Here is a 23175-nt window from a genome sequence, read left to right on the forward strand (position 1 = left end):
GCATGATTTGGGCCCTTTAATTCATGTGGAACAACATCTGAATAGCACAACATACCTAAGTATTGTTGCTGATCAAATTCATCCTATCATGTTGATGGCGTATCCCAATGGAGATGGCTTCTTCCAACAAGACAATGTGCCATGCCATGGTGCTCGTATTGTGCAGGAGTGGTTTCAAGAACATAAGGGAGGCTTTACCTTGCTTAGGTGGCCCCCAACATCACCAGATCGCAATCCAATTGAACACTTGTGGGACGCAGTTAAAAGAGCCATCAGGCAGCTGGTTCCACAACCATCTCACAGAACTGGACAGTGTTATTCATCAGGCATAGTGTCAGATTCCTCGCATCACTTTCAACATCTTGTGGAATTAATGCCTAGAAGAATCGCCACAGCATTGAAGGCAAAAGGTGGCCCAACAAAGTATTGATGGGGTGGTCATAATAATCTGGCCACTCAGTGTATATTTTCATAGAAAATTGTTAAGATTTTGCTGTAAGATCATACATAATATCCTATATAATAAAAGTATAATATGCAAATTGACCAAACGGCGGAACAGTGGAACAACCATCCAGACAACCATCAGGACAACCATCTGGGAACATGCTATGAAACCCAATGGTGCCAGGCCAGTCAAGGAGGGTGCGATGTGATTGGTTGGGGGCCCAGCCATTTACCCATGATTGCCCTGCAGAGGGAGGCCCAGGCCACTGACCAGCGGGCTGCTGCGGGTGGGTGGGTCCTCCCTCTGTGAGGGAATCCTGGATCTGGGTGCCAGCAGCCAGAGGAAGAAAGGCCTATTCTTGCATGAATTTTGTGCATTGGGCCTCTAGTTTACTTATAATTTCTAATCTCTTTTTTTGAAATTATATTTCTTGTTTTTAATGTCTGTGCCCATTAAGAATTTTAATGTCTGTTTCTCATTAAGAATTGCCTATTAGAATTTTTAAAAAACCTGGTTTTGGTTTTGTTGATTCACTTTTTAAAGTAATCTATTTAATTAATTTCTGCTTACATCTTTCTCAGTACCTTTCTTTTCCTTTATACGTACACTGCCTTCTAATTGCTTTATTTTCTGTAGTTACTATCTTGCTTTCTTAGCATTTTATTGGGTTAATAGAATTTTCTGTTTTACTTTTTTAGTGTGGTTGGTCAGTTTTGTGTCCTCTTTCTTGCCTTGCTAATATTTATCTTCAAATTCAAGAATATGTTTAATTGTATACCTTTCTACTACATTGAAAGTTGCACAGCTTTTATATCCTTTCCTGAGACAAAAATCTCAGCAACTTTTGGTTCTTTCTGCCCCCTCTTTGCCATCTTCCATATTACAATCATCTTGGATTTTAGATCTAGGCTGTTTTAAGTCTTATTATTGTTTCTTTGTTCATAACTGCTTCTCACATTTCATATGTTCATCTTATGTCCTTTATTTGATTTTGTTGCAATACTTCCTTTAGTAATTCCTTCAGAAAAGGTGACTGGTAACTTTCTAATTTCTTGTGCACCTAACAATGTCTTTATCTCACTGTTGCCTTTGCAGGAAAGTTTGCCTAGGTATAGAATTCTGCTTTTAAGGATTTCCTCTAGGAGCTTTGAAGTACTTGTGTTGCTCTAGTCTTGATTCTGATGTTGCTAATAAGAAATCTAATTCCAATTGGTTGTATTAGGTAATCTGATTTTCTTTTTATAGCATTTAGTAGTTTCTCTTCATCCTGAGTGTTCTGAAATTCCACCACAACCTGTTCGTTTTTGTTCATCTTGCTTAGCATTCAGTGGGCCCTTTCAAATTAAGACCACAGTCTCTTTATTTTTCAGACATTTTCTTAATATTTCTTCAGCTTTATCCTTCCCTTTGTTTCCTCTGATCTCCCCTTCTAGAACTGCCTTCTAGGCTGCTTACCTTTGCCGCCACCTTTTCTATCTCTTTTTCCCCCTCTGCTGTGCATCCTTGTAAAGTTCATGGCTTAAATTTCCAGCTCATCAGCTTTACCTGTATTCATTCTGTTTCTCAGACAAATTGTAGAGCCTTTTGTTTTCATAATCATACATTTCATTTCTAAGATGTCTATTTTTTAATTTCATAATATTTTTTTATGAGTGAGAAATTCTCTTGTCTCTTTGAGGACGTTAATTATACTTTAAAACTTGTTATCATTTATTTGCTTTATTAATTATTGTTTTTCCTGAGGTGTGATTTATTCTGTGTTGAGTTGGTGCCTTTTTTCCATGGTGTTAGCCTTTTTTTTTCTCAAATAATTTGAAATTCTTTGTATGTGGGGTTTTCCATTAGTTGTCTCTATTTCTTTGTTTCCTGCTACATTGCCTTTTGGAGAGTCGGTGGCATAAGTGATAGAGAGTGTGCAAGAATTCATTGATCTTGAGAGGGTCCCAGTTTCTCCAGGATGTCATCAGCTTTTTAGGCATTCTAACCACCCTGTCTCAAACAGGTATATCCCATACCTGATTCTTGATACCAGCAGGGGTGGGTATTTGAGTCCTATCTGTCTGGTTCCTTCCACTGTGGTCCTCTGACAATGACCTCAGGCCCCTGGAGGTCATCTCCCTGCGCAGAGCCCTTCAGTGGCTTCTTGCTGACTTCATGCCAAGACCCATGTTTGTTCCGGTGGGTGCCATGCCTCCTTCTTTCTCTCGACTCTTCCCCTCCATACAGCCTCTGGGCCATGTCGAGTTGCCTGCAGGCCCTTATGAACCAGCTGCATATCATGGTTTATCGCACCTGGTGCCTCTGCTCACACTGCTCCCCCCTCTAATGATGCCACTCTCTGTCATTGTCCCCACATGTTTGGTCAGCTGACTCTTACCTTTTAGAACTCAGGTTTCTTAAATTTGGGCTGGGTGCCCTGCTTTGTTCCCGGAGCTCTCTTTCTCATGATGTGGTTGTGCCTATGACCCATGGTCCCGTCGGTTGTAATCATTTCCTCTGCTTCCCGGGAGGCAGGCAGGGTACAGCTTTTTCACTGATTCCACATGGAGCGTTTGATGACGCTGATGATGCCAGGGTTTGGTAGCCATAAGGGGCAGTATTCTTCCTTCCTCTTAGACCCGAGCAGAGTTTCTCAGTGTGCCTCTTACCCAAGAGGATGGGCCCCCGGGCTTGTGGAGGGGACTTTTGACCAGCAGTTGGCACCTCAGGAACAGTCAGCGCTGACGTGACCGTTGTTCTCCCCACAGGCACTGGTGCCATCACACGGTGACACGGACGGTGTCCTGCCAGGTGCAGAACGGCTCGGAGACAGTGGTCCAGCGCGTGTACCAGAGCTGCAGGTGGCCCGGGCCCTGTGCCAACCTTGTGAGGTAAAGGCCGCAGGGCTGGCTGGCTGGCTCTGCCCTTCTTTTCTGTTCCCTTGGATGAATCCAACCCCAGCACAGCTGTGAGGGAGGCGGTTTGACACTCAGAAACAAGAGTCAAGCATGCATTTATGCAACAACTTCTGTGCCAGGCCGGGGCGGGGGGGGGGGGGGGGGGAGGAGAATGTGTGTGCAAAGATGGATTTGCTCCCCACCCTGGCATAACCTCACAATCCAGTGGGTGTGTGATTAGCAGAAATTCCTAATGGTCAATGAGAGGGGGAGGGGATAGGAGGGCAGGAGAGGCTGAAGACAGACCAGCTGCTGTGGGGCTCCAGACTAGAATGTGGGTCTGTGATGCCCTTGAAAGTCCCTCCTGCCTCCAGCCCGTCTCTCTCATAGCTCTGCCTTCTCACGAGCCCCACTCTGGACTGTAGCTTTCAGTGGCTTTCAGCATTCACAGATTGCCGAGAGATTTTTTTTTTTTTTAACTATTGTATTTAAAAAAATATATAGTCTATTGATTTCAGAGAGGAAGGGAGAGGGAGAGAGAGAGAGAAATATCAATGAGGAGAGAGAATCATTGATTGGCTGCCTCTTGCACACCTCCTATTGGGGATCAAGCCTGCAATCCAAGCATGTGCCTTCACTGGGAATCAAAGTGGTTCATAGGTCGATACTCAACCACTGAGCCACACCAGCAGCTCTTGCTCTACTTTAACCATTACTGCAGTCTCTAGGTCATAGATATATCCTAGGTTTCTTTTCTTGCTTAAAATAGAAATATAACTGACATATAACATTGTATAAGTTTGAAGTGTACAACCAATTGATTCAGTACATTTATATACTGTAATCTGATGGGTACAGTAGTGTTAGCTAACACCTTTGTCACTGAATTATCTGGATTTCTTGTCATGACAACATAAGAAAGAGAGAGAGGAAGGATGGCTCGTGTCCATGAGGGCTGGTGCAGATTCGTCAGGATCCATGCGATAAGTTTTAGTTTAGCTTGTGCACAAGCGTCCACCAAATGCATCATCTGAGGTGAAGATATGATTGCGTTTGGATGGGTGTTAGTCAACATCTCACTGGGAAAGGAAAAGGCAGTTCTCATCATCACATAACAAACTCTAGCTCCTCTTCACTTCCTGTATGCTCTCCTGTTCCTTTTCCTTTCTGACTACTGAGGAAGGAGTTCTCGGTTCTCTTGGGCCTGCGCTGGCCTCTCCCCTGAATCCGGGGACTGTGCCTGTGGTGGGCACACCCCGTGGCCCCAAGGAGCAGGTGAGGGGTGGCTATTTGCAAGAGTGGGGTGAGTGGATGGAGCTGGGACATGAGGGCTGGTGCCACACAGTGTGTGTGTTGAGCTAGGTGTAGAAAGAATAGGAGTGGGGTTGGGATCTCACTTGTTTTGATTGTAAAAATGATTATTGGACCCACCTCCTGACGCTACTGGGGGCAGGGGAGGGTGGTCAGTGCCTGTGCTACGGCGTTTATAGGCCAGAGTCTGGCTTGTAGTAAGCCCTGCAAGTTGGCTATGACTGCTGAGAAGAGACTGAAATAACAAGTGAGGAGCAATGGCTGGTGAGAGAACGCCAGAGCTATTCGCCCCTGAGCCCTTGGGGCACTGGCCTCAGTGACCTCCTGCTGGCCGCCCCTGCTCAGCGCAAAGTGTGGGTGAGGGCAGGAAGGAGTTTCTGCATTTCTGCGCAGTTAGATTTGGGGGTCAGAGTGGCCAAAATCCTTGGTGGGGCCTCCCTTGTAGAGGGCTATGAAGTCATCTCATTGCATTCTGATGACATTTTTATGACAACGTGTGCAGGTGGGCGCAGGGAGGGTGTGGTTGTGAAAACGTGAGTGGAACAGAATCTGGGCACGGCGAAGCCTGTTTGGAATGCTCATGGGGGCTGGCATGTGCCCCAGACCCCTCCCTGTCTCCTCACCTGCTCCCCCTGCTTTCCTTGCTCTATTCCTTCGCTCAACATTTCCACAAATATTTATTGAGAGTATACTATGCGCTGGGAGTGGGGTGAATAGGATAGAGAATTAGACCAAATCCTCTCATGGGATTTATATTCACCCAAATATGAAAACAAGAAGAAATACCCACTCCTGACGAGAACAGGACATTGAAGCAAGGTGATGTGACTGAGCACGAACTGGAGGCAGGAGAGAGACTCTGAAGAGATGACACTGATGCTGAGCAATGAGTGATGAGAAAGAACCTCCGTGTGAAGATGGGTGAAGACAGTGCAAAGGCCCTGGGTCAGAGAGAAGCAGAAAGGGGAGGAGGAGAGTACAGGCAGAGGTTGAGTTTGAATTTTATTGAAAGTATATTGGGAAGCCATTGAGGGTTTTAGTAGAGATGAGGAATGCCCTGATTTGGGTGTTTGTTTTTAAATTAAACACTTGGGATAATGGTAAATTCACAGAGAGATCCCATGTCCTTTTTACCTTGTTGCTCTCAGCGGCAACATATTGCAAAACTATAGTTCAGCGTCATAACCAGGATCGACACTGATGCAGTCAAGATTCAAAGCATTTCCTTCCCCACAAGGACCCCTCCTGTTGCCTCTTTATAGTCACCCCTGCATTCCTCTGACCTCCCCGCTCCTTAACCTCTGACAGCCACTATCTGCTCTCCACTTCTATAGTTTTGCCATTTCAAGAATGGAATCTGACAGTATGTAACCTTTGGAATGCACTGGTTCACTCACCATAATTTTCTGAAGACTCACCCACGGCTGATGGGTGTGTCAATAGTTATTCCTGCCCAGGCCAGGAGGGTTCGGCTCTGATTCCTGGTTATGGGCACATACCTAGGTTGTGGGTTTGATCTCTGGTCTGGGCACATGCGGGATGCAACAGATCAATGTTTCTCTCTCACATTCATGTTTCTCTCTCTTTCTCTTTCCCTTCATCTCTTTCTAAAATCAATAAACAACAACAGATTCTCAGGGGAGGATTTAAAGAAATCTCTTAAAAAAAAAAGTCTGTTCCTCCATTTTATTTTATTATTTTATTTATTTTTTAAAAATATATATTTTATTGATTTTTTACAGAGTGGAAGGCAGAGAGATAGAGAGCTAGAAACATCGATCAGCTGCTTCCTGCACACCCCCCACTGGGGATGTGCCCGCAACCAGAGTACGTGCCCTTGACAGGAATCAAACGCGGGACCCTTGAGTCTGCAGGCTGACGCTCTATCCACTGAGCCAAACCAGTTTCAGCTGTTCCTGCATTTTAAAGAAGGTCATTCCTTTTTATTGCTGAGTAGTATTCCACAGTATGGACGTGCCACAATAAGTTTAATCATTCACCTGTTGAAAGACATCTGGGTAGTTTCCAGTTTGGGGCTCTTGTGAATAAAGCTGCTATAAACATGCAGGGCTTTGTGTAAACATATTTTCATTTCTCTGGGTACATGCCCAGGAGTGCAATTGTTGGGTCATATGGTAGTTGCATGTTTAGTTTATTAAGAAACCACCAAACTGTTGCCAGAGTGGCTGTACCCTTTTACATTCCCACCAGCAAAATCTGAGTGATCCAGTTTCTCTGTATCCCTGCCAGCATTTGGTGTTGTCATTGTATTTTATTCTAGCCATTCTGCGCAGTCTATTTCCTTGTGGTTTTAATTTGTGTTTCCCTAATGGCTAATAATGTTGAACATCTTTTCATGTGTTTATTTGCCAATTGTACATCTTCTTCGACAAAATGTCTCTTCATGTCTTTTTCCCATTAAATGGGCCATTTATTGTGCATTTAATTGGATTATTTGTGATTTTACTGTTGAATTTTGAGATTTCTTTTTTAAAAAAAATATACTTTTATTGATTTTTTACAGAGAGGAAGAGAGAGGGATAGAGAATTAGAAACATTGATGAGAGAGAATCATTGATCAGCTGCCTCTTGCACACCCACTACTGGGGATGTGCCTGCAACCAAGGTACATGCCCTTGACTGGAATCGAACCTGGGACCTTTCAGTCCGCAGGGCCCATACACTGAGCCAAACCGGTTTTGGCGAGATTTCTTTATATATTCTAATATTAGTTCATTTTAATTATTGGTTAGCAAATATTTTCTCTCACTCTGTGGCTTGCCTTTTCATCCTTTTCAGAGTCTTCCGCAGAGTGAATACACGCACACACACACACACAAACACACACACATTCATGTGCATGTATTGTGCGTTTTATGTTTTCAGTGTTTTGGTATCATCCATGGCACAGGGGTAAGGTGCAGGTAGGAGGCTGAGTAAAAGAGTACCAGGAAGCTCTAGGGCCAGGGCCATAGTGTATCTCATGGATTTGAAGGTGCCATTGGTAGGAAGAAGTGCATTATCTTTTAATTACTAAGAATGCTGCTAATTAAACTATAGCACATCATATCACAACTGTAATATGAACTCCAATGTCGGAGATGTTACATGTAACTGTCTGATCCTGAAACAGTCCTGGTGCCCTACTCTGAGAGGTGGGTTGAGGAGGAGAGTCCAGCGGAGGGGTGAGAAGGAGCAGCCAGAGCAGGAGGAGGTGGGTTTCCTGGGGATGGACTTTGGGAGGGAGGAAGGGGGAGGGGGAGTCTCCTAATACTTTCGGGAGTCTGGTGGGATGGAGGCCAAGGCATGACCATTGGATTTGGGAATGTGAGGTCCTGGGCACCCCGGCTAGTGCAGTTTTGGGGAGTGGAGGGGATGGCGGAGGAGATGGCACGGTGGAGGAGAAAAATGGAAGTGAGGAAACAGAGCCTGGGAGACTAGAAAACTCTTTAGAGAAGTTTGCTGGGAAGGAAGCATGGAATGAAACGGGGCTCAGCATGAGGTCAGTGGAGACTGGTTTGGTTGGTTGTTTTTAAGATGGGAGATACCGGGGCATGTGTGTAAACTGCCTGGAATGATCTGGGAGAAGGCGGAGCTGGGTGGGGACTGGCGGAGAAGTGAAGTTCAGAGAAGGAGCCTGGGCTGGGGAGGGGGCAGTTGGAGTGGGAGCGAAGGGGGCCTTGTCAGAGCAGCAATGGGAGGGAAGGCTGAGATGGGCCATCCATCACCCCCATGGGTCCGTCCACGTGACACTGAGATGGTTTGATCTTGTTGCTTTTTGTTAATCCTCACCCGAGGATATTTTTTCCATTGCTTTTCAGAAAGAGTGGAAGGGAGGTGGGGAGAGGGGTGGGAGGGAGGGAGAGGGAGAGAAAGGGAAAGAGGGAGAGAGGGAGAGAAAGGGAGAGGGAGAGCGAGAGGGGGGGGGAGAGAGAGAGAGAGAGAGAGAGAGAGAGAGAGAGAGAGAGAGAGAGATTAATTGGTTACCACTGGGAGGCTGGAGATCGAACTGCAACCTAGAGACGTGCCCCTGACTGGGAATAGAACCTGAGGCCTTTCAGAGAGAGGGCCGACGCTCTAGTCACTTAGCCACGCAGGCCAGAGTGAGATGGTTTGCTTTGGAGGCTGACTTTTTCCCACCAACCCATGAGTGCCTGGAAAGCAGGACCACGATGCTCTTATCCCTTTACTCGCAGGGCTCAGTGAGGGGTCTGGCACATTAAGGTGCTTAACAATGCTCGTTAAAGGAAGGCATCCATCTGTTTGACGAATGAAAAAAAAAAAAATTGTAATGCAACTGTATCCTGTGTGGATTTTCCCATTCTGTGATTTTTTTTTTAATATTCGATTTTTGTAGTCTCTTTCTTGTGTGTGTGTGTGTGTGTGGAGAGAGAGAGAGAGAGAGAGAGAGAGAGAGAGAGAGAGAGAGAGAGAGAGAGAGAGAGAGGACGTGTCAGTCAGCAGGTGGTGGGGAGAGGGTGAGGGGCTCTGGCCTGGCCTCAGGTTTCTCAGCTCATGAGCTCGGTCTGTTCCGTTGTTTTTTTCAGTCCTTAGTGAGCACCCAAGTGCCAAAAGCACGGTGTGCAGAAAGAACACGCCCTCCCTCCCGCCTGTGGAGGGGAAGTGTCAGTCAGGGACTCGCAGACCTGGGGAGGGGAGAGGGCCCTGTGAGGCCAAGCCGGGCTGCCTTGGGAAACACCGGAGCAGAGATCTGGGTGGTGAGGAATGTCAGCAGCAGAGGAAGAGCCTGGCCTGGAGAGTTCCCTGTGCGGGCCCTCAGACCCAGCTGGGGGCCGAAGGAGGGCAGCGAGGACAGCCTGCTTCCCTCTTGGTGCCTGAGCTTCCCTTCCTGGGAAAAGGGGATAAACCCTGCCCTGCTCTGTGGCTTGCTCGCTGCAGCGGGATGTCAGGGATACTGACGTGCCCCCCTGCCCCCCTGCCCCCCTGCCCCCCTGCCCCCCTGCCCCCCTGCCCCCCTGCCCCCCTGCCCCCCTGCCCTCCTGCCCTTCTGCCCTCCTGCCCCCCTGCCCTCCTGCCCTCCTGCCCCCCTGCCCCCCTGCCCCTCTGCCCTCCTGCCCTTCTGCCCTCCTGCCCTCCTGCCCTCCTGCCCTCCGGAGCGGGTTCTGCGGGGGGAGGGGGTGGGCCGGGTCGCAGGGCCTGCCGGGTTGGGGTTGGGAAGGACCTGCCCCAGGGCCTCCGGGTTAAGTTTTCCTCACCCGCTCCCCTGCCCCTCTGTCTCCAGGCCCCTCGGAGCTCTTTGATGGCGACAGAGCCAACCTTTTCCAGATGTGCAGAGCGGAGGGTTTTGCCGGAACTCTCCGGGGCTTCATCTGCCTCCTTCCAGCCCCTCCGCCAGACGGCCCCCCCGCCAGCCAGCCTCCCTCCTCTGGTTGGGTTGCCTGCCGCCTGCAAGGCCATGTGAAGTCCTGGGCTTTGTGCTTTGCAAAAGCATGACCTTCTTCCCCGCCTCTCCTGCCTGGGCCAGCCTGTGTGTGTGGGTCCAGAAGCTCCCAAGGATACCCGCCCGGCAGCGAACGCTTGCTGGGCTGGGGCCACCTCTGGGCCCTGGCCCCGCAGGTGGTCCCTGTCCCGGTCCTGAGTGTGTGTGTGTGTGTGTGGGGGGGGGGGGCCTTAGCAGAACACCCTCCAGAACACACGAGGCGGCTGTGATTCCCACCTGGCTCTAGGAATGACTAGCATGGACCCTGAGGAGGCCAGAGGCTGGAGACCCCGCTCCGCCTCCTGCTCAGAACGGCGGGACAGCCCCTTCCCCTCCCGCTGGCCCTCTGCTATTAATCAAGAGATTAATAATCTCCTGCCTCCCTCTAGGAAACCCCCACTCCCATTTCCTGTTGAGTCTCCAGCCTGTCTCGGTACCTCCCAGTCTGGTCCTCCGAGCAGTGGTCCCCGGTGAGGAAGCGGGGCCAGGGCGGGAGCACAGGTCTGCGAGTGGCAGTGCCCAGGCCGGGAGGGGGCACCTGCACCCCCAGGGGAGGTCTCTGGGCTGGCAGAGCCTTCTCCTGCCCTGGCGCCCACTGCCCACCGAAGCTCCTCGGGCTGCTTTGGGACATTGCCTTTGGAGGCCAAAGAGCCAGGGCCTCTGCTTACAGAGGCTGGGGATGGGCAACTCCCCACCCTCCATCCTTTTCTTCAAATGTCCTCTCATGTCTCGGTGAGCCCACGGGCGCCGTGGGGGACACACAGGAACATCTGCACCCTTTCTGGAACAGTCACTGAACAGCTGTAGGACTTGAGCTGGGCCCCTTGTGAGACCTCATGGCCTCAGCTCCCCTTTGCTCCCAGAGGGTCTCTGGGGCCTGCAGAGGGCAAGGTCCTCCTCCGACCACTCAGGGTTGGGGGGTGTTGTCAGCTTCTGAGCATTGTTGAACAGGTGTAAACATGCCAGCCCCATAAAGGGGCCTGGTTCCATCCAACCTCTGCCTCCTTATAACCTGGAGTCTGACCCTGAGCTCCTCCTTGGCCTCCGTTTCCCCCTCAGAGTGAGGCCATTCACCCCTGTTCTGCTCCCCTTTCTCCACCAGCAGCTGCCTGACTCACCTCCCCGGTTCCCTCTCTCCCTTCCCATTGGGCTGCGAGGTAGCCATAGGTGGGGTGTTTCTTGAAGGCAGACCTGCTCACGGCACTCCTGGGCCTCGGTCTCTCCTTGGCCTCACCGTGGCGGGAGGTGTGGGGGCCCACAAGGCTCTCTGTTGCAGGGTGGACAGTCTTCTTTATTAACCTACATCAAATAAGAGCAAAATTAAGCTGTACTGAGTTTTAGTCTATCAAAGACAGTAAGCAATACGTGTACATACACATATACACACTAATATGCATGTATTGTGGGCTCAGAAACAGTTTACTGACCCGGAGCATGCTCTGCAAGCTCCGAGAGCATTGGCCCGCACGGCGTTCACAGGCCTAGTCCATAGCTTTGCCTGCACTCGAGGTCTTCACGGTCTTGCCTTTGTGAGCTGCCTTGTCTATGCCCTGGCTGTCCAAGCACTCTGTCCCCAAATGCACCAAACTCCACCCCAAACAATGTCCTGGCTCTCCTGGTGCTGTCTGCCTCCTCGCCCCGACGTCCCCTGTGTGTATCCCTGAGGTGGGAAGCTTTTCCTGGCCCCTCCTGGCAGAAGTGACCAAGCTCTACCCCAGCCCACCATCCCTGCAGCCATTAATTTCCATGGATGCTCCCCAGCTAGACACCCTGAGCTCCTCCAGGGAGCCGGCATGTCTTGGTTAGCATTGCGGTTCCCAGCCTGGGACTCCATCTGGCACACACTATTTATTGATTTTTTTTCACTCATTCCTCCAATCTTTATTGAGTGCATATGATGTGCCCCACCCTGAGTGAGGCCTGGGGTGCAGCCAGCAGCTTAGCGGAGGAGATAGACATCAGACAAATGACTGCCTGATGAGCCTATAATTAAAAGGGTGATGAGTGTTTGGAAGAGAAGTCAGGTTTCTAGGACAGTGTAAATTGAGGGGATCCAGCCTGCAGGGGTGGGTGGGACTGAGAGAGGGCAGGCCAAGGAGGGCCTCTCTGAGAAGGTGGCCCTGGGGGCTGCATGGGAGCCGATGGGTGTCTCAGGCAGAGTGAACAGCAGATGACAAACCCTGATTCGGGAAGGAGCTCTGTTGGGGTTCTAAGTGGGGTGGGAGAGGGGTGAATGGGGAAGCAGCCAAGGTGGCCAGTGGCCAGATCTTAGGCCCACGTGGTCATGCTACAGAATTTGGTTTGTCCTACGATTGAAGATAAACGAGGCAGGGCAGTGGAGGAGTTGTGTGCTTTGGAAACACCACCGGAGCATCTCTGTGGGGTCTGGAGGTGGGAGTGGACGCTGGGCACCAGTGAGGGGCCATCGCCACTGTCTAGGACGGAGGTGATGGAGGTTGGACCGGGCAGGTGGGAGGAGAGCAGTGGGCTGGCGGGATCGTCGTGGAGGAAGGACTACCTCGAATAGTGATGGGCGTGGCCAGATTTAAGGTTAAGGGTCAGGGTTATTATAGGGTCAAGACTTCTGTGGCTATTTGTTGAGTGAATAACACCCCTCAGGAGAACATATGCCCTTGAATTTGCCAAATGACAGTGAGGAAGCCCCAGGATCTGCCAAACAGAGGAAGCAAATCCAGAGAAGTCACAAAAGTCCCTAGAACTGGGCTATCTTCGGGATTGGGGGAGGGGGGACAGCTGGAGAGGTGAGAGATACCGGATGGAGATTCCAAATTGTATTGGAGACGCTCAGGTTGTTGCATCCCAGCTCAGATTTCACAGGGGCTCAGAGAAGGGGACTCACTCACAGACGGGCAGAGACGCACTGGAATCAACTAGAAAGAAAGCCGAGGGAAAGCCCTGTGTTTGTCCGCCTGCCTGCATTGCCCCTCTCATGTCCCGAGCCGGCCTTTGTTAACCAGCTTGATTGTGGTGATCATTTCACAATATATATGATTACACACCCCGGTGTCTCCCTCTCTGTGTCCCCATCTCCACTGGGCCCAAGAAACCAGAGAAGCCTCATTGGACCTCTCGGACATGTCCAGGGAGCAGCAGATGGAAAGACTGGGGCCTGGGCACGTGCCGTCGATGGTGAGGAGTGGGTCATGGTTGGCTCCTCTACTTCCTGATGGTGTGGACTGAGCTGGGGCGTGGCTGCTCACCAGCTACATAGCTTAGGTAAGGGCCCAGTGTCCTTGTCCATATGTGGGATAGGAATACTCTCACAGTATTCTGTAACTGCCTTACATTCCCCTTGCTTTTCTGAGCTGATGTTGTCATTTGTAAAGTGGGCATAGATGGCACTTTTTGTGGACCCGTGAGGGGCTGCCCCTTCTTCAGTCTTTTTCCCAGTTTGCATGGCCTTGGATGCCTGTTGGCCAGACGGCTCCAGGAGAACTGCCTGTCACAGGAGTCAGAGCCTCGGTCAGTCAGTGGATACTGGGAGGCAGAGATATGGACATCAGTTATTAGTCACACATGGGGATACAGTTTGCAACCTCAACTAAATGCTAGGAAAGCAGGGCACAGGGAGCCAGATGAAAACGTTGAGCTGGTTGGAGCTATCAGGAGGTCTTCCTGGAGGAGAGGGCCTTTGAGGTGAGGGTGGAGGTGACTGAGCTTTAACTGGAAGAAAGAGGAAGAGGAAGAGGGAGGGAGGGAGGGAGAGAGAGAGAGAGAGAGAGAGAGAGAGAGAGAGAGAGAGAGAGAGGAAGAAGAAGAAGAAGAAGAAGAAGAAGAAGAAGAAGAAGGAGGAGAAAGAGAGAGAGAGAGAAGAAGAAGAAGAAGAAGAAGAAGAAGAAGAAGAAGAGAGAGAGTGAGAGAGAGAGAGATTGAGAGGACGATTGAGAGAATGATTGAGAGGGGGATGCACAGCTCTTTACAGATCGCTGGAGAATCTGAGCAAGGGGCATGGGGGGCACTGGGAGGTCTGGTGAGTGCCTGGCCAGAGCTCGTGGGCCACAGTGTGGCATTTGCTCACCACCCCACATGGACACACAGCACCATGAAATCAGGAGGAGCAGGATGGTGGGGCATCTCCACTTTGGGGAGAATTCAAGCCTCGGGGCAATCTTGCTCCTCTCTCCGATATCCGGAGCTCATTAAATTCTTGGTGGTCGGGGCACCTTTGGTTCTGTGCAGCCCCCACCCAGGACCTGGTCCTTGGCCCTCAATGTCACTGCCAAGGAGGGAGGCTGACCCCACCACATCGCTGGTGGGATGTGCAGGGTGCGGCCTCTCCGCAGACAAGCTGGGTTCTTCTCAGTGTCCTTAGCTGAGAAGGGGCTTGAGGTCATCACGGGTTTAATGAAGTCTGTAGACTAGGGGTGTCGAACTCAATCAGAGAAGGGGCCAAAATTTAAAATCCAGCCTAAATCGCGGGCCGAATGGTTTACTGAACAGTCATAAACTGTCATTGTGATGGAAACGCAGCGGAGTGCAGCGATGACCGCGGTGTGGGCCACATTGCAAGGCCTGGCGGGACGGATTTGGCCCGCGGGCCTTGTGTTTGACACATGTGCTGTAGACCCTGAGGTTATGGCTGTTTGTCTCATTGTGGAGGTGGTCTGGGGGGCTGGTCTGACCTGAGAGGGATGCTTCCTGGGATAAGAGGAGGGAGGGGTGCAGGAGACCACTCTGCCCCTTGAATCAGCTCTGATCTTCTGTCTCACATAGGTCTTCAGACTCTGTGTGTGTGTGTGTGTGTGTGTGTACTTTTATTTTTAACAAATGAAAATTGTGCATATTTAAGGTGTACAATGTGATATTTTTATATACAGTATACACATTGTGAAATGGTTAGCAAATCAAGCTAATTAGCATATGTATCACCTCCCACAGTTACCATTTTTTTGTGTGGTGACACCACTTGGCATCTGCTCTCTCAGCAAATTTCAAGTATACTAGCGGCCCATTGCACGAAATTTGTGCATTGGTTGGGGAGCTCCCTCAGCCCGATCTGCATCCTCTCCAATTCGGGACCCCTTGGGGGATGTCCAATTGCTGGTTTAGGCTCAACCCCACAATCTGGGACAGCTGGCTCATAACTGCTCACCTGCCTGCATGCCTGATGCCTCTAACCCCTCTGCCTGCCAGTCTGATCTCACCTATCAGCATTCCCCTAACCGCCTCTGCCTTGGCCCCCACCACTGTGGCTTTGTCCAGAAGGACCTCCGGAAGATGTCTGGTCTATCTGGTCTAATTAGCATATCTGGTCTAATTAGCATATTTATTAGTATAAATGATACACTATTAATCACAGTGGCCATGCTATGCATTAAGTTTTCAGAACATACTCCTTTAACTGAAAGTTTGATCAATTCTCCCCACCCCCATTCTCCCAACTCCTAGCCTGTGGTAACCACCATGAAACTCTGTTACAATAAGCTCTGCTTTTTTGTGTGTGTTCCATATATGAGATAATGACATATTTGTCTTTCTGTGTCTGGTTTATTTCACTTTGTATGCAGTCCTCCAGATTTATCCACGTTGTCACAAATGGCAGGATTTCCTTCTCTTTATGGCCGAATAATATTCCTTTGTGTATATGTGTAGATAAATCACATTTCCCCCCCATTTAAAATGAAATTTTAAAATTTAAATTTATTAGGGTCACTTTTTCTTTATCCATTCATCCATTGGTGGACATTTAGGTTGTTTTCATGTCTTGACTCCTGTGAATAACATTGCAAGGAACACTGATTTGGTTTCCTTTGGAAGTATACCTAGAGTGGGATTACTGGATCATGTAATAATTACATTTTTAACTTTTTAAGGAACCCTCCATGCTATTGTCCAACGTGCCGCACCAATTTACAATTTCACCAGCAGTGTTCTTTATAAAGTCCTCCAATTCAAATGCTGATCTCTTTTGGAAAGACCCTCACAGACACAACCCAAAGTGATGTCTCACCAGCTATCTTGGCATCCCTTAACTCAATCAAGTTGGCACATAAAACCATGTGACACAGCCCTGGCGGGACAGCTTAGTTGGTTGGGGTGTTGTCCTGATGGACCAGGGTTTTGGGTTTGATCCCCAGTGCTGGCTCATGCACGAGTTGACCAATGAATTCATGGATGGGTGGAACAAATCAATACATTTAAAATAGTAGAAACAAAACCTAACCATCACAATAGGTAATATTTATTAGCATTTGCATCTCCTAGAAATGGTATTAATCACTTAATGTAAATATGTATTAATCTCTTGGGCTAATGTAACAAAATGCTATAAACTGGGTGGCTTAAGCAACAGACACTCATTTTTCAGTTCTTGAGTCAGGGAAGTCCAAGATCAAGGTGCTGGCAGGTTCGGTTCCTGGTGAGGTCCCTCTTTCCGTCTTACAGACAGCTGCCTTCTGTGTCTGCTCATGGAGGAGAGAGAGGAGCTCTGATCTCTCTTCTTGTTATAAGAGCATTAATCCCATCACTGGGGCCCCTCCCTCATGACCTCATCTAAACCTAATACCTCCCAAAGGCCCCACCTCTAAATACTAACACTTTGAGGGTTAGGGTTTCAACATATGAATTTGGGGTGATGAGGAGGGGGAGCCACAAACATTCAGCCCATAGCAGTATCATCTGTTTTTTATTTAGCATTCACATTTCATTCCTTTTTGAATGATTTAAAAGGCACAAAATTCAAACCCATAAGCATTATAGGATAAGAACTACGGCCTCCGCCCACCCTGGAGGTGATCCCCCTTATCAGTGTCTTGAGCATTTTTCAAGAGATAAAGAATTCCAACTATATTTCTTATAAATACAGATGTAAAAATTCAAAATGAAATATTAGAAAATAGAATTCAGCGAGATATAAAAAGCATAATCCATCATGACCAAATGGGAATTATCTCAGGAATGCTTTGTTGGTTTAACATTTGAACATTAATTAATGTGATTCATCAAAATAACAGAATAAAGTGTAAGAATGATATGACCATCTCAATAGATATAGAAGAATCATTTGATAAAATTCAGCACCTATTCATGACAAAAGACATATTCTCTCAGCAAACCAGGTATAGAAGGGAATGTTCTCAAAGCTAATAAAGATAACAAAATGGCTAATGTCATACTTAATTGCTGAAATATTATACACATTCCCCTTGAACGTGGAAACAAGCAAAGAATACCTGTTAGCACTTCTACCCAACATTGCGCTGTAGGCAGTAACACAAAGGAAGTCAAACAGATCAGAAACAAAGAGAATATAAAGAACTCTTTCTTCACGGATGACATTACTGTGTACATAGAAAATCCAAAAGAATAAGTAAATATACTACTAGAACTAATCAATGACCCCATTAAAGTCACTGGATATAAGTGCCCCCCCCCCTCCAAATTCATATGCTGAAATTTTAACCCCAACATAATGATATTTGGAGGTGGAGCCTTTGAGAGGTGATTAGGTCATGTGGTAGAGCCCTCATGAAAGGAATTAGTGTTCTTATAAAGGGGACTCCATAGAGTTCCCTTGCCCCTCATTACCTGTGAGGACACAGTGAGAATAGAGTTGTTATGAACCAGCGTGTGAGCCCTCACTAGACATGGAATCTGACAGCACTTTGATCTTGAGCTTCAGCTTCCAGAACTAAGAGAAATAAATTTGTATTACTTACGAGCCACCCAGGCTATAGCATTCTATTTTAGCACCTGGAATGGACTAAGGTACAAGGCTAATAGAAATAAATGAAAACTATATACTAGCAGAAGCAAGTGGAAAGTGAAATGTAAAAAACCTCATGCACAGTAAAATAAAAAAAGCATTAAATAATGTTATGGGGTGAATGTTTGTATCCTCCCAAATTCATATGTTGAAGCCCCGCAATGTGAATGTATTTGGAAATGGGGTCCCTAAGGAAGTAATTAAGATTAAATTAGACAATTACGGGTGGGGCCCTAATCCAATATGATTAGTGCCCTTATAAGAAGAAATGTCCAAATTCTCCCCCCCTCCCCCAACACACACACACACTGAGGAAAGGCCATGTAAGCACACAGTAGGAAAGTGTCTGTCTGCTGGCCAGGAGTCCTTACTAAAAGCTGAATTAGCTGAAATCTTGATCTTGAACTTCTCAGCTTCCAAAACATTGAGAAAACAAATTTCTGTTGTTTAAACCATTAAGTTTATAAATTTTGTAATGGCAGCCTGAGCAGACTAAGACAAATACCTAGGAGTAAATTTAATGAAAGAAGTGTACCCTGCTGAGAAAAATTAAAGAAGATATAAATAAATGGAAAGTTCTGCCATAGATAGGAAGATTCAAATATTATTAACATGTCAATTCTCTAGAAATTGATCTATAGAGTCCATGTAATCTTTATCAAAATCATAGTAGTATTTTTTTGGGGTAGAAATTGATAAGCAAATTAAATTTTTTTTATGGGAATGCAAAGGATTTACATATCTAAGTCAATTTTGAAAGATAACAAAATTAGAAGATTACATTACTAGAATTTGAGACTTACTATAAAGCTACATTTATTTAGACAGCATGGTTTTTGGTGCAAAGATAGAAAAACAGATTAATAGAATAGAGGGTTCAGAAACAGACCCACATCCTATCTAATAAAAGAGTTATATGCAAATTGACTATCACTACAATACATAATATGGCTGCCGCAGGATGGCCAGCAAGGGAGGGCAGTTGTGGGTGATCAGGTCTGCGGGGGAGGGCAGTTGGGGACAACCAGGTCTACAGGGGAGGGCAGCTGGGGGGACCAGGTCAGTAGGGGAGGACAGTTAGGGGTGACTGGGTCAGCAGGGGAGGGCAGTTGGAGGGGGACCAGGCTGGCAGGGGAAAGCAGTTGGAGGCAACCAGGTTGGCAAGGGAGGGCAGTTTGGGGTTACTGGACCAGCAGGGGAGGACATTTAGGGAAATCGGGCTGGCAGGGAGTGGTTAGGGGGTGATTAGGCTGGCAGGCAGAAGCTGTTAGTAACATTCAGCCATGCAGGTAGGTGAGCAGTTGGAAGCCAGCTGTCCTGGATTGTGAGAGGGATCAGACCTAAACAGGCAGTTGAACATCCCTCGAGGGGTCCCAGATTGGAGAGGGTGCAGGCTGGGCTGAGGGACCGCCCCCTCCCCCCCTGTGCATGAATTTAGTGCACCAGGCCTCTAGTTTAAATAATAATTTGGTTGTCAACAAAGCTAAAATAATTCAATAGGTGAAAAGAATGGTGTTAGGGCAATTGGATAGCCAAATGGAAAAAAAGGAACCTTGACTCCTACCCAACAACTAATAAAATTTTAAAAATTGATAAAATAAAAAAGTTATTGTCCTAAATACACCTTTAAGAAAATGAAAATTGGGAGAAAACATTTGTAATACATACAATCTAACAAAGGTGGAGCAAAAGTGGGTTTACAGTTATTTATATGGAAAATAATACAATAATAAATAAATAATAAAAGAATAAACTGTGTTTTGTATACTCACAACTGTAGCCCTAATTTTGCCCCACTCTATATATATCTTTTTAAAAAAAACATATTTTATTGATTTTTTGACAGAGAGGAGAAGAACAGAAAGTTAGAAACATCGATGAGAGAGGAACATCGATCAGTTGCTTCCTACACACTCCCTACTGGGGATGTGCCCACAACCAAGGTACATATCCTTGACTGGAATCAAACCCAGGACCCTTGAGTCCACAGGCTGATGCTCTGTCTATTGAGCCAAACCAGTTTCGGTTCTGTATATATCTTACAAATCAATAAGAAAAAGAAACAAAACCCAAAGTAAAAGTCTCAAACATGCACTTCACATAAGATAAGCAAATGATGAACATACTTTATTTAGTAATCAGGAATTTCAAATTAAAACCATACTGAAGGAATAATGCATACACCCTAGAATGACTAAAATGAAAATGACTGACAACATCAAATGTTAACCAAGCTATGGAGCAACTGGAACTCATACACTGCTGCTAGGTGAGTGGACTGGTTTATCCAAACAGGTCATGGAAACCTGTTTGTACCATCTACTAAAGCTAACATATATCCATCCTATATTTCACTAATTCTATTCCTATGTATGTAATCTAGAGAAATAAAAACACTTGTTTGAAAAGACTATATGAGAATGCTCATAGCATCTTTGTCCATTATAGTTCAAGACTAGAAACAACCCAAATACGCATCAACAGGAGTATGGACAAATTATGGTATATTTATATAATGTAATATTATCCTATATAATAGAGGGGTAATATGCACATTGACCTTAATGGCAGAACTACTGGGAATGACCAGTCGCTATGATGCACACTGGCCACCAGGGGGCAGATACTCAACACAGGAGCTGCCCCCTGGTGGTCAGTGTGCTTCCACAGGGGGAGCTCAGCTCAGCCACAGCCAGGCTGACAACTGAGAGTGCAGGGGTGGTGGCGAGAGCCTGTCCCGCCTCAGCAGCCCTAAGAATGTCCAGCTGAAGGCTTAGGCCCGCTCCCAGGATCAGTAAATAAGCTGGCAGGTGTACATCTCTAAAGGGGTCCTGACTGCGAGAGGGTGCAGGCCGGGCTGAGGGACTCCCGCCGCCATCCCCCACTCCTGTGCACGAATTTTCGTGCACGGGGCCTCTAGTTTAGCAATAAAAAGGAATAAAATACTGGTATACTTAACATGGATAAAACTCAAACATAACGGGTGAATGAAAGAAGGCAGACACAAATGAGTGCATGGCTGTAAGGTTCCATTTATATGAGATTTTAGAACAGGCAAAACTAATCTCTGGCGAGAGGAGTCAGAGGAGTGGTTATGTCTGGGGGCTGGGTAATCAACATGAAGGGGCATAAGGGGACTTTTGAGTTATAATATATGTGTACCCATATGTTAAAGTTCACCCAGCTGAAGACTAGATTTATCTGTTTTACTGTGTGTAAGTTATATTGTAATAACACAAGGAAAAATTCCACTATAACGTGAGGGGTAAACTCGGTGCTTTCCTTCGTAGCACTTACCACGTGCGAGGCCATGTACCTGCGTGTGCTACAAGCCCTGACAGAGCGGAGCGCGTGCCTGCCTTCTTCCTCCTTGTATCCCCGGTGCCTGGCACACAGCAGGCCCGTGGTCTGCACCGGTGAGGGCACAGATGAGCGTTGGGTTAAAACCACGCTCTGTACACGGTGTTGCAGGAGGGCTGAGGAGGGAGCCTGTCCGCTCTGGCCAGAGAGGGGATGCTTCACAGAGGAGGAGGGGACCTTTGAGTCACACCCCGAAAGCTCTTGGGGGTTTTTCTCAGAGAAAAGGCAGAAGAGCATTCACGTGCAGAGGCCCGCGGACAGAACGTGCAGCTTGTCGTGTGCTGGTGGTAGGAGCCTTGGCTGCTGGTGATGGGAGGAGGGATGGTAGAAAGGTAGGCAGAATGGCAGAACCTTATTTACCTTATTCGTTCTTTAGTCTATGGGAGCCATTTTAAGGGAGGGCAGTCACAAAACTTGATCTGCGTTTGTAGAAAGATCTGGCTTTGCAGACTGGACCCCAGCGGAAGGGCTGGGAGTTCCTCGAGGATGTGAAAGGATGAAGCTCCTCAGCTTCTTGTGCGGAGAAGGCCATCACTGGAGCCTTCAGGTAAGAGTGGAGGGGTCAGCCATGCCGAGCCCTGGCCCTCTGGGCTGGTGAAGCAGCGCCACCTACTGGTGAGCCCTGCGCCTGGACTTCACAGGCCATCTGGTTCCTTTTGGTCCCATCATAGAGGGACAGGCCAGAGCATGGCCTCAAAACGAGGGACAGAAAGATGAGCTCCCCCTTTGGTTCAGGGGTCCAAGATCAGTACCTTGTGCAGACGTAGGAAGGAGCAGACACAAACTAGTATTACTAAGCTTTGCCAATTCTGCCTGCCTTTGGGTCCTAGTTCCACCACCCTGGGGAAAGTTATTTAACTTCTCTGCCTCAGTTTCCTCCTCTGTAAAGTAGGAAAAGTATTAGGATCCATCTTTTAGGGTTGCTATGAACAGTACCTGGTACTCAGTGAGCACTCAATCAAAGCTCTTGCTATACTTACAAATATTAGTATTTTTATTGTCATCATCATCTTTCAAGGGACGACTGAGGAATGCCTGGCGCATTTCGGAGGGCTCACAGGCCGAGGGGCGGTCTGTGACACGGGAAGCTGTGAGCTGGAGAAGAGCCTGCAGGTCAGGCTCTCCTGACCACAGTGGGGGCTGCCGAAGGGTATGGGCTGGCAGCGAGGAATTCAGATCTGTGTTTTGCAAACCCAGCATCTGTGTACCCCTTTCTGCTCTCAGTGCCTCACATATATGCCCTCCCAGGGAACCCTAATCCACATTCTGGTTTCCATGGGTCCTCATCGTGCAGACCAGAAAACGGACTCAGGGAGGCTGAGGAACGTGTGCAAGTCCACGTTGTACAAAAGGGTCAGAGCCCGAAGCCCGGCACTCCCTCTGTCCCATGGTGCTGAGGGCGTGGGAGGGATCCTCTCCTGGCACCGGATGCCCGGGGCAGGACATAAGCAGTAAGCGATGTGACCCTTTCCTGCCCTCTGTCTGCCCCAAGTGGCTTCTGAAGCTTTTCTGATCCCTCTCAGCCAGAGCAATAATGTTATTCCAGGAATGAACTGAAAAGCTGGCATCTTAATTTCTTTTTGCCACGTAATTCATTTTGTACCCCTTTTCCCCACTATAGTTTTACTGAGGAATAGTTGATGTCATCACTATATACATGTAAGGTGCACAGCCCGATAGTTGGATGAACATATATGATGAAATGCTTACCACAATAACACTGGCATCTTTTACCTAAATGAAAGCGTCTCCCCTCTCCCAGCTGGGGCTGCTTCAAGCTGGGAGGTCTGCAGCAGGAAGGGGTGTGAGAGTGTGAGCCTGTGAGTGTTAGGTGTGTGAAAGCTTATGTGTGTGTGTGTGTGTGTGTGTGTGTGTGTGTATGTATGCATGTGAGAGTGTATGCATGTGACTGAATGTGTGAGTATGTGAGGTGTGAGTGAGCGTGTAAGTGAATAATGGGTGTATAAGTGTGAAAAGGTGTTTATTATACTCTTTGGACCCAGGCTCATTAACC

At 47.7% G+C, this 23175-nt stretch overlaps 1 protein-coding gene across 2 annotated transcripts in view; it reads left to right on the forward strand.

Moving 5' to 3' along the window:
* The window catches only part of COL26A1 (collagen type XXVI alpha 1 chain), a 148953-nt gene that overhangs the window by 37708 nt on the left and 88070 nt on the right, over nucleotides 1–23175 (forward strand). For both annotated transcript variants that reach the window (XM_036408992.2, XM_036408993.2), the window contains exon 2: nucleotides 3196–3318. In XM_036408992.2, coding sequence (XP_036264885.1) covers nucleotides 3196–3318 — 123 coding nt within the window. The remainder of the gene's footprint in view (nucleotides 1–3195; nucleotides 3319–23175) is intronic.

The sequence above is a fragment of the Pipistrellus kuhlii genome, unplaced genomic scaffold (genome assembly GCF_014108245.1).
Source record: "Pipistrellus kuhlii isolate mPipKuh1 unplaced genomic scaffold, mPipKuh1.p scaffold_m20_p_4, whole genome shotgun sequence".
Classification (NCBI taxonomy): domain Eukaryota; kingdom Metazoa; phylum Chordata; class Mammalia; order Chiroptera; family Vespertilionidae; genus Pipistrellus; species Pipistrellus kuhlii.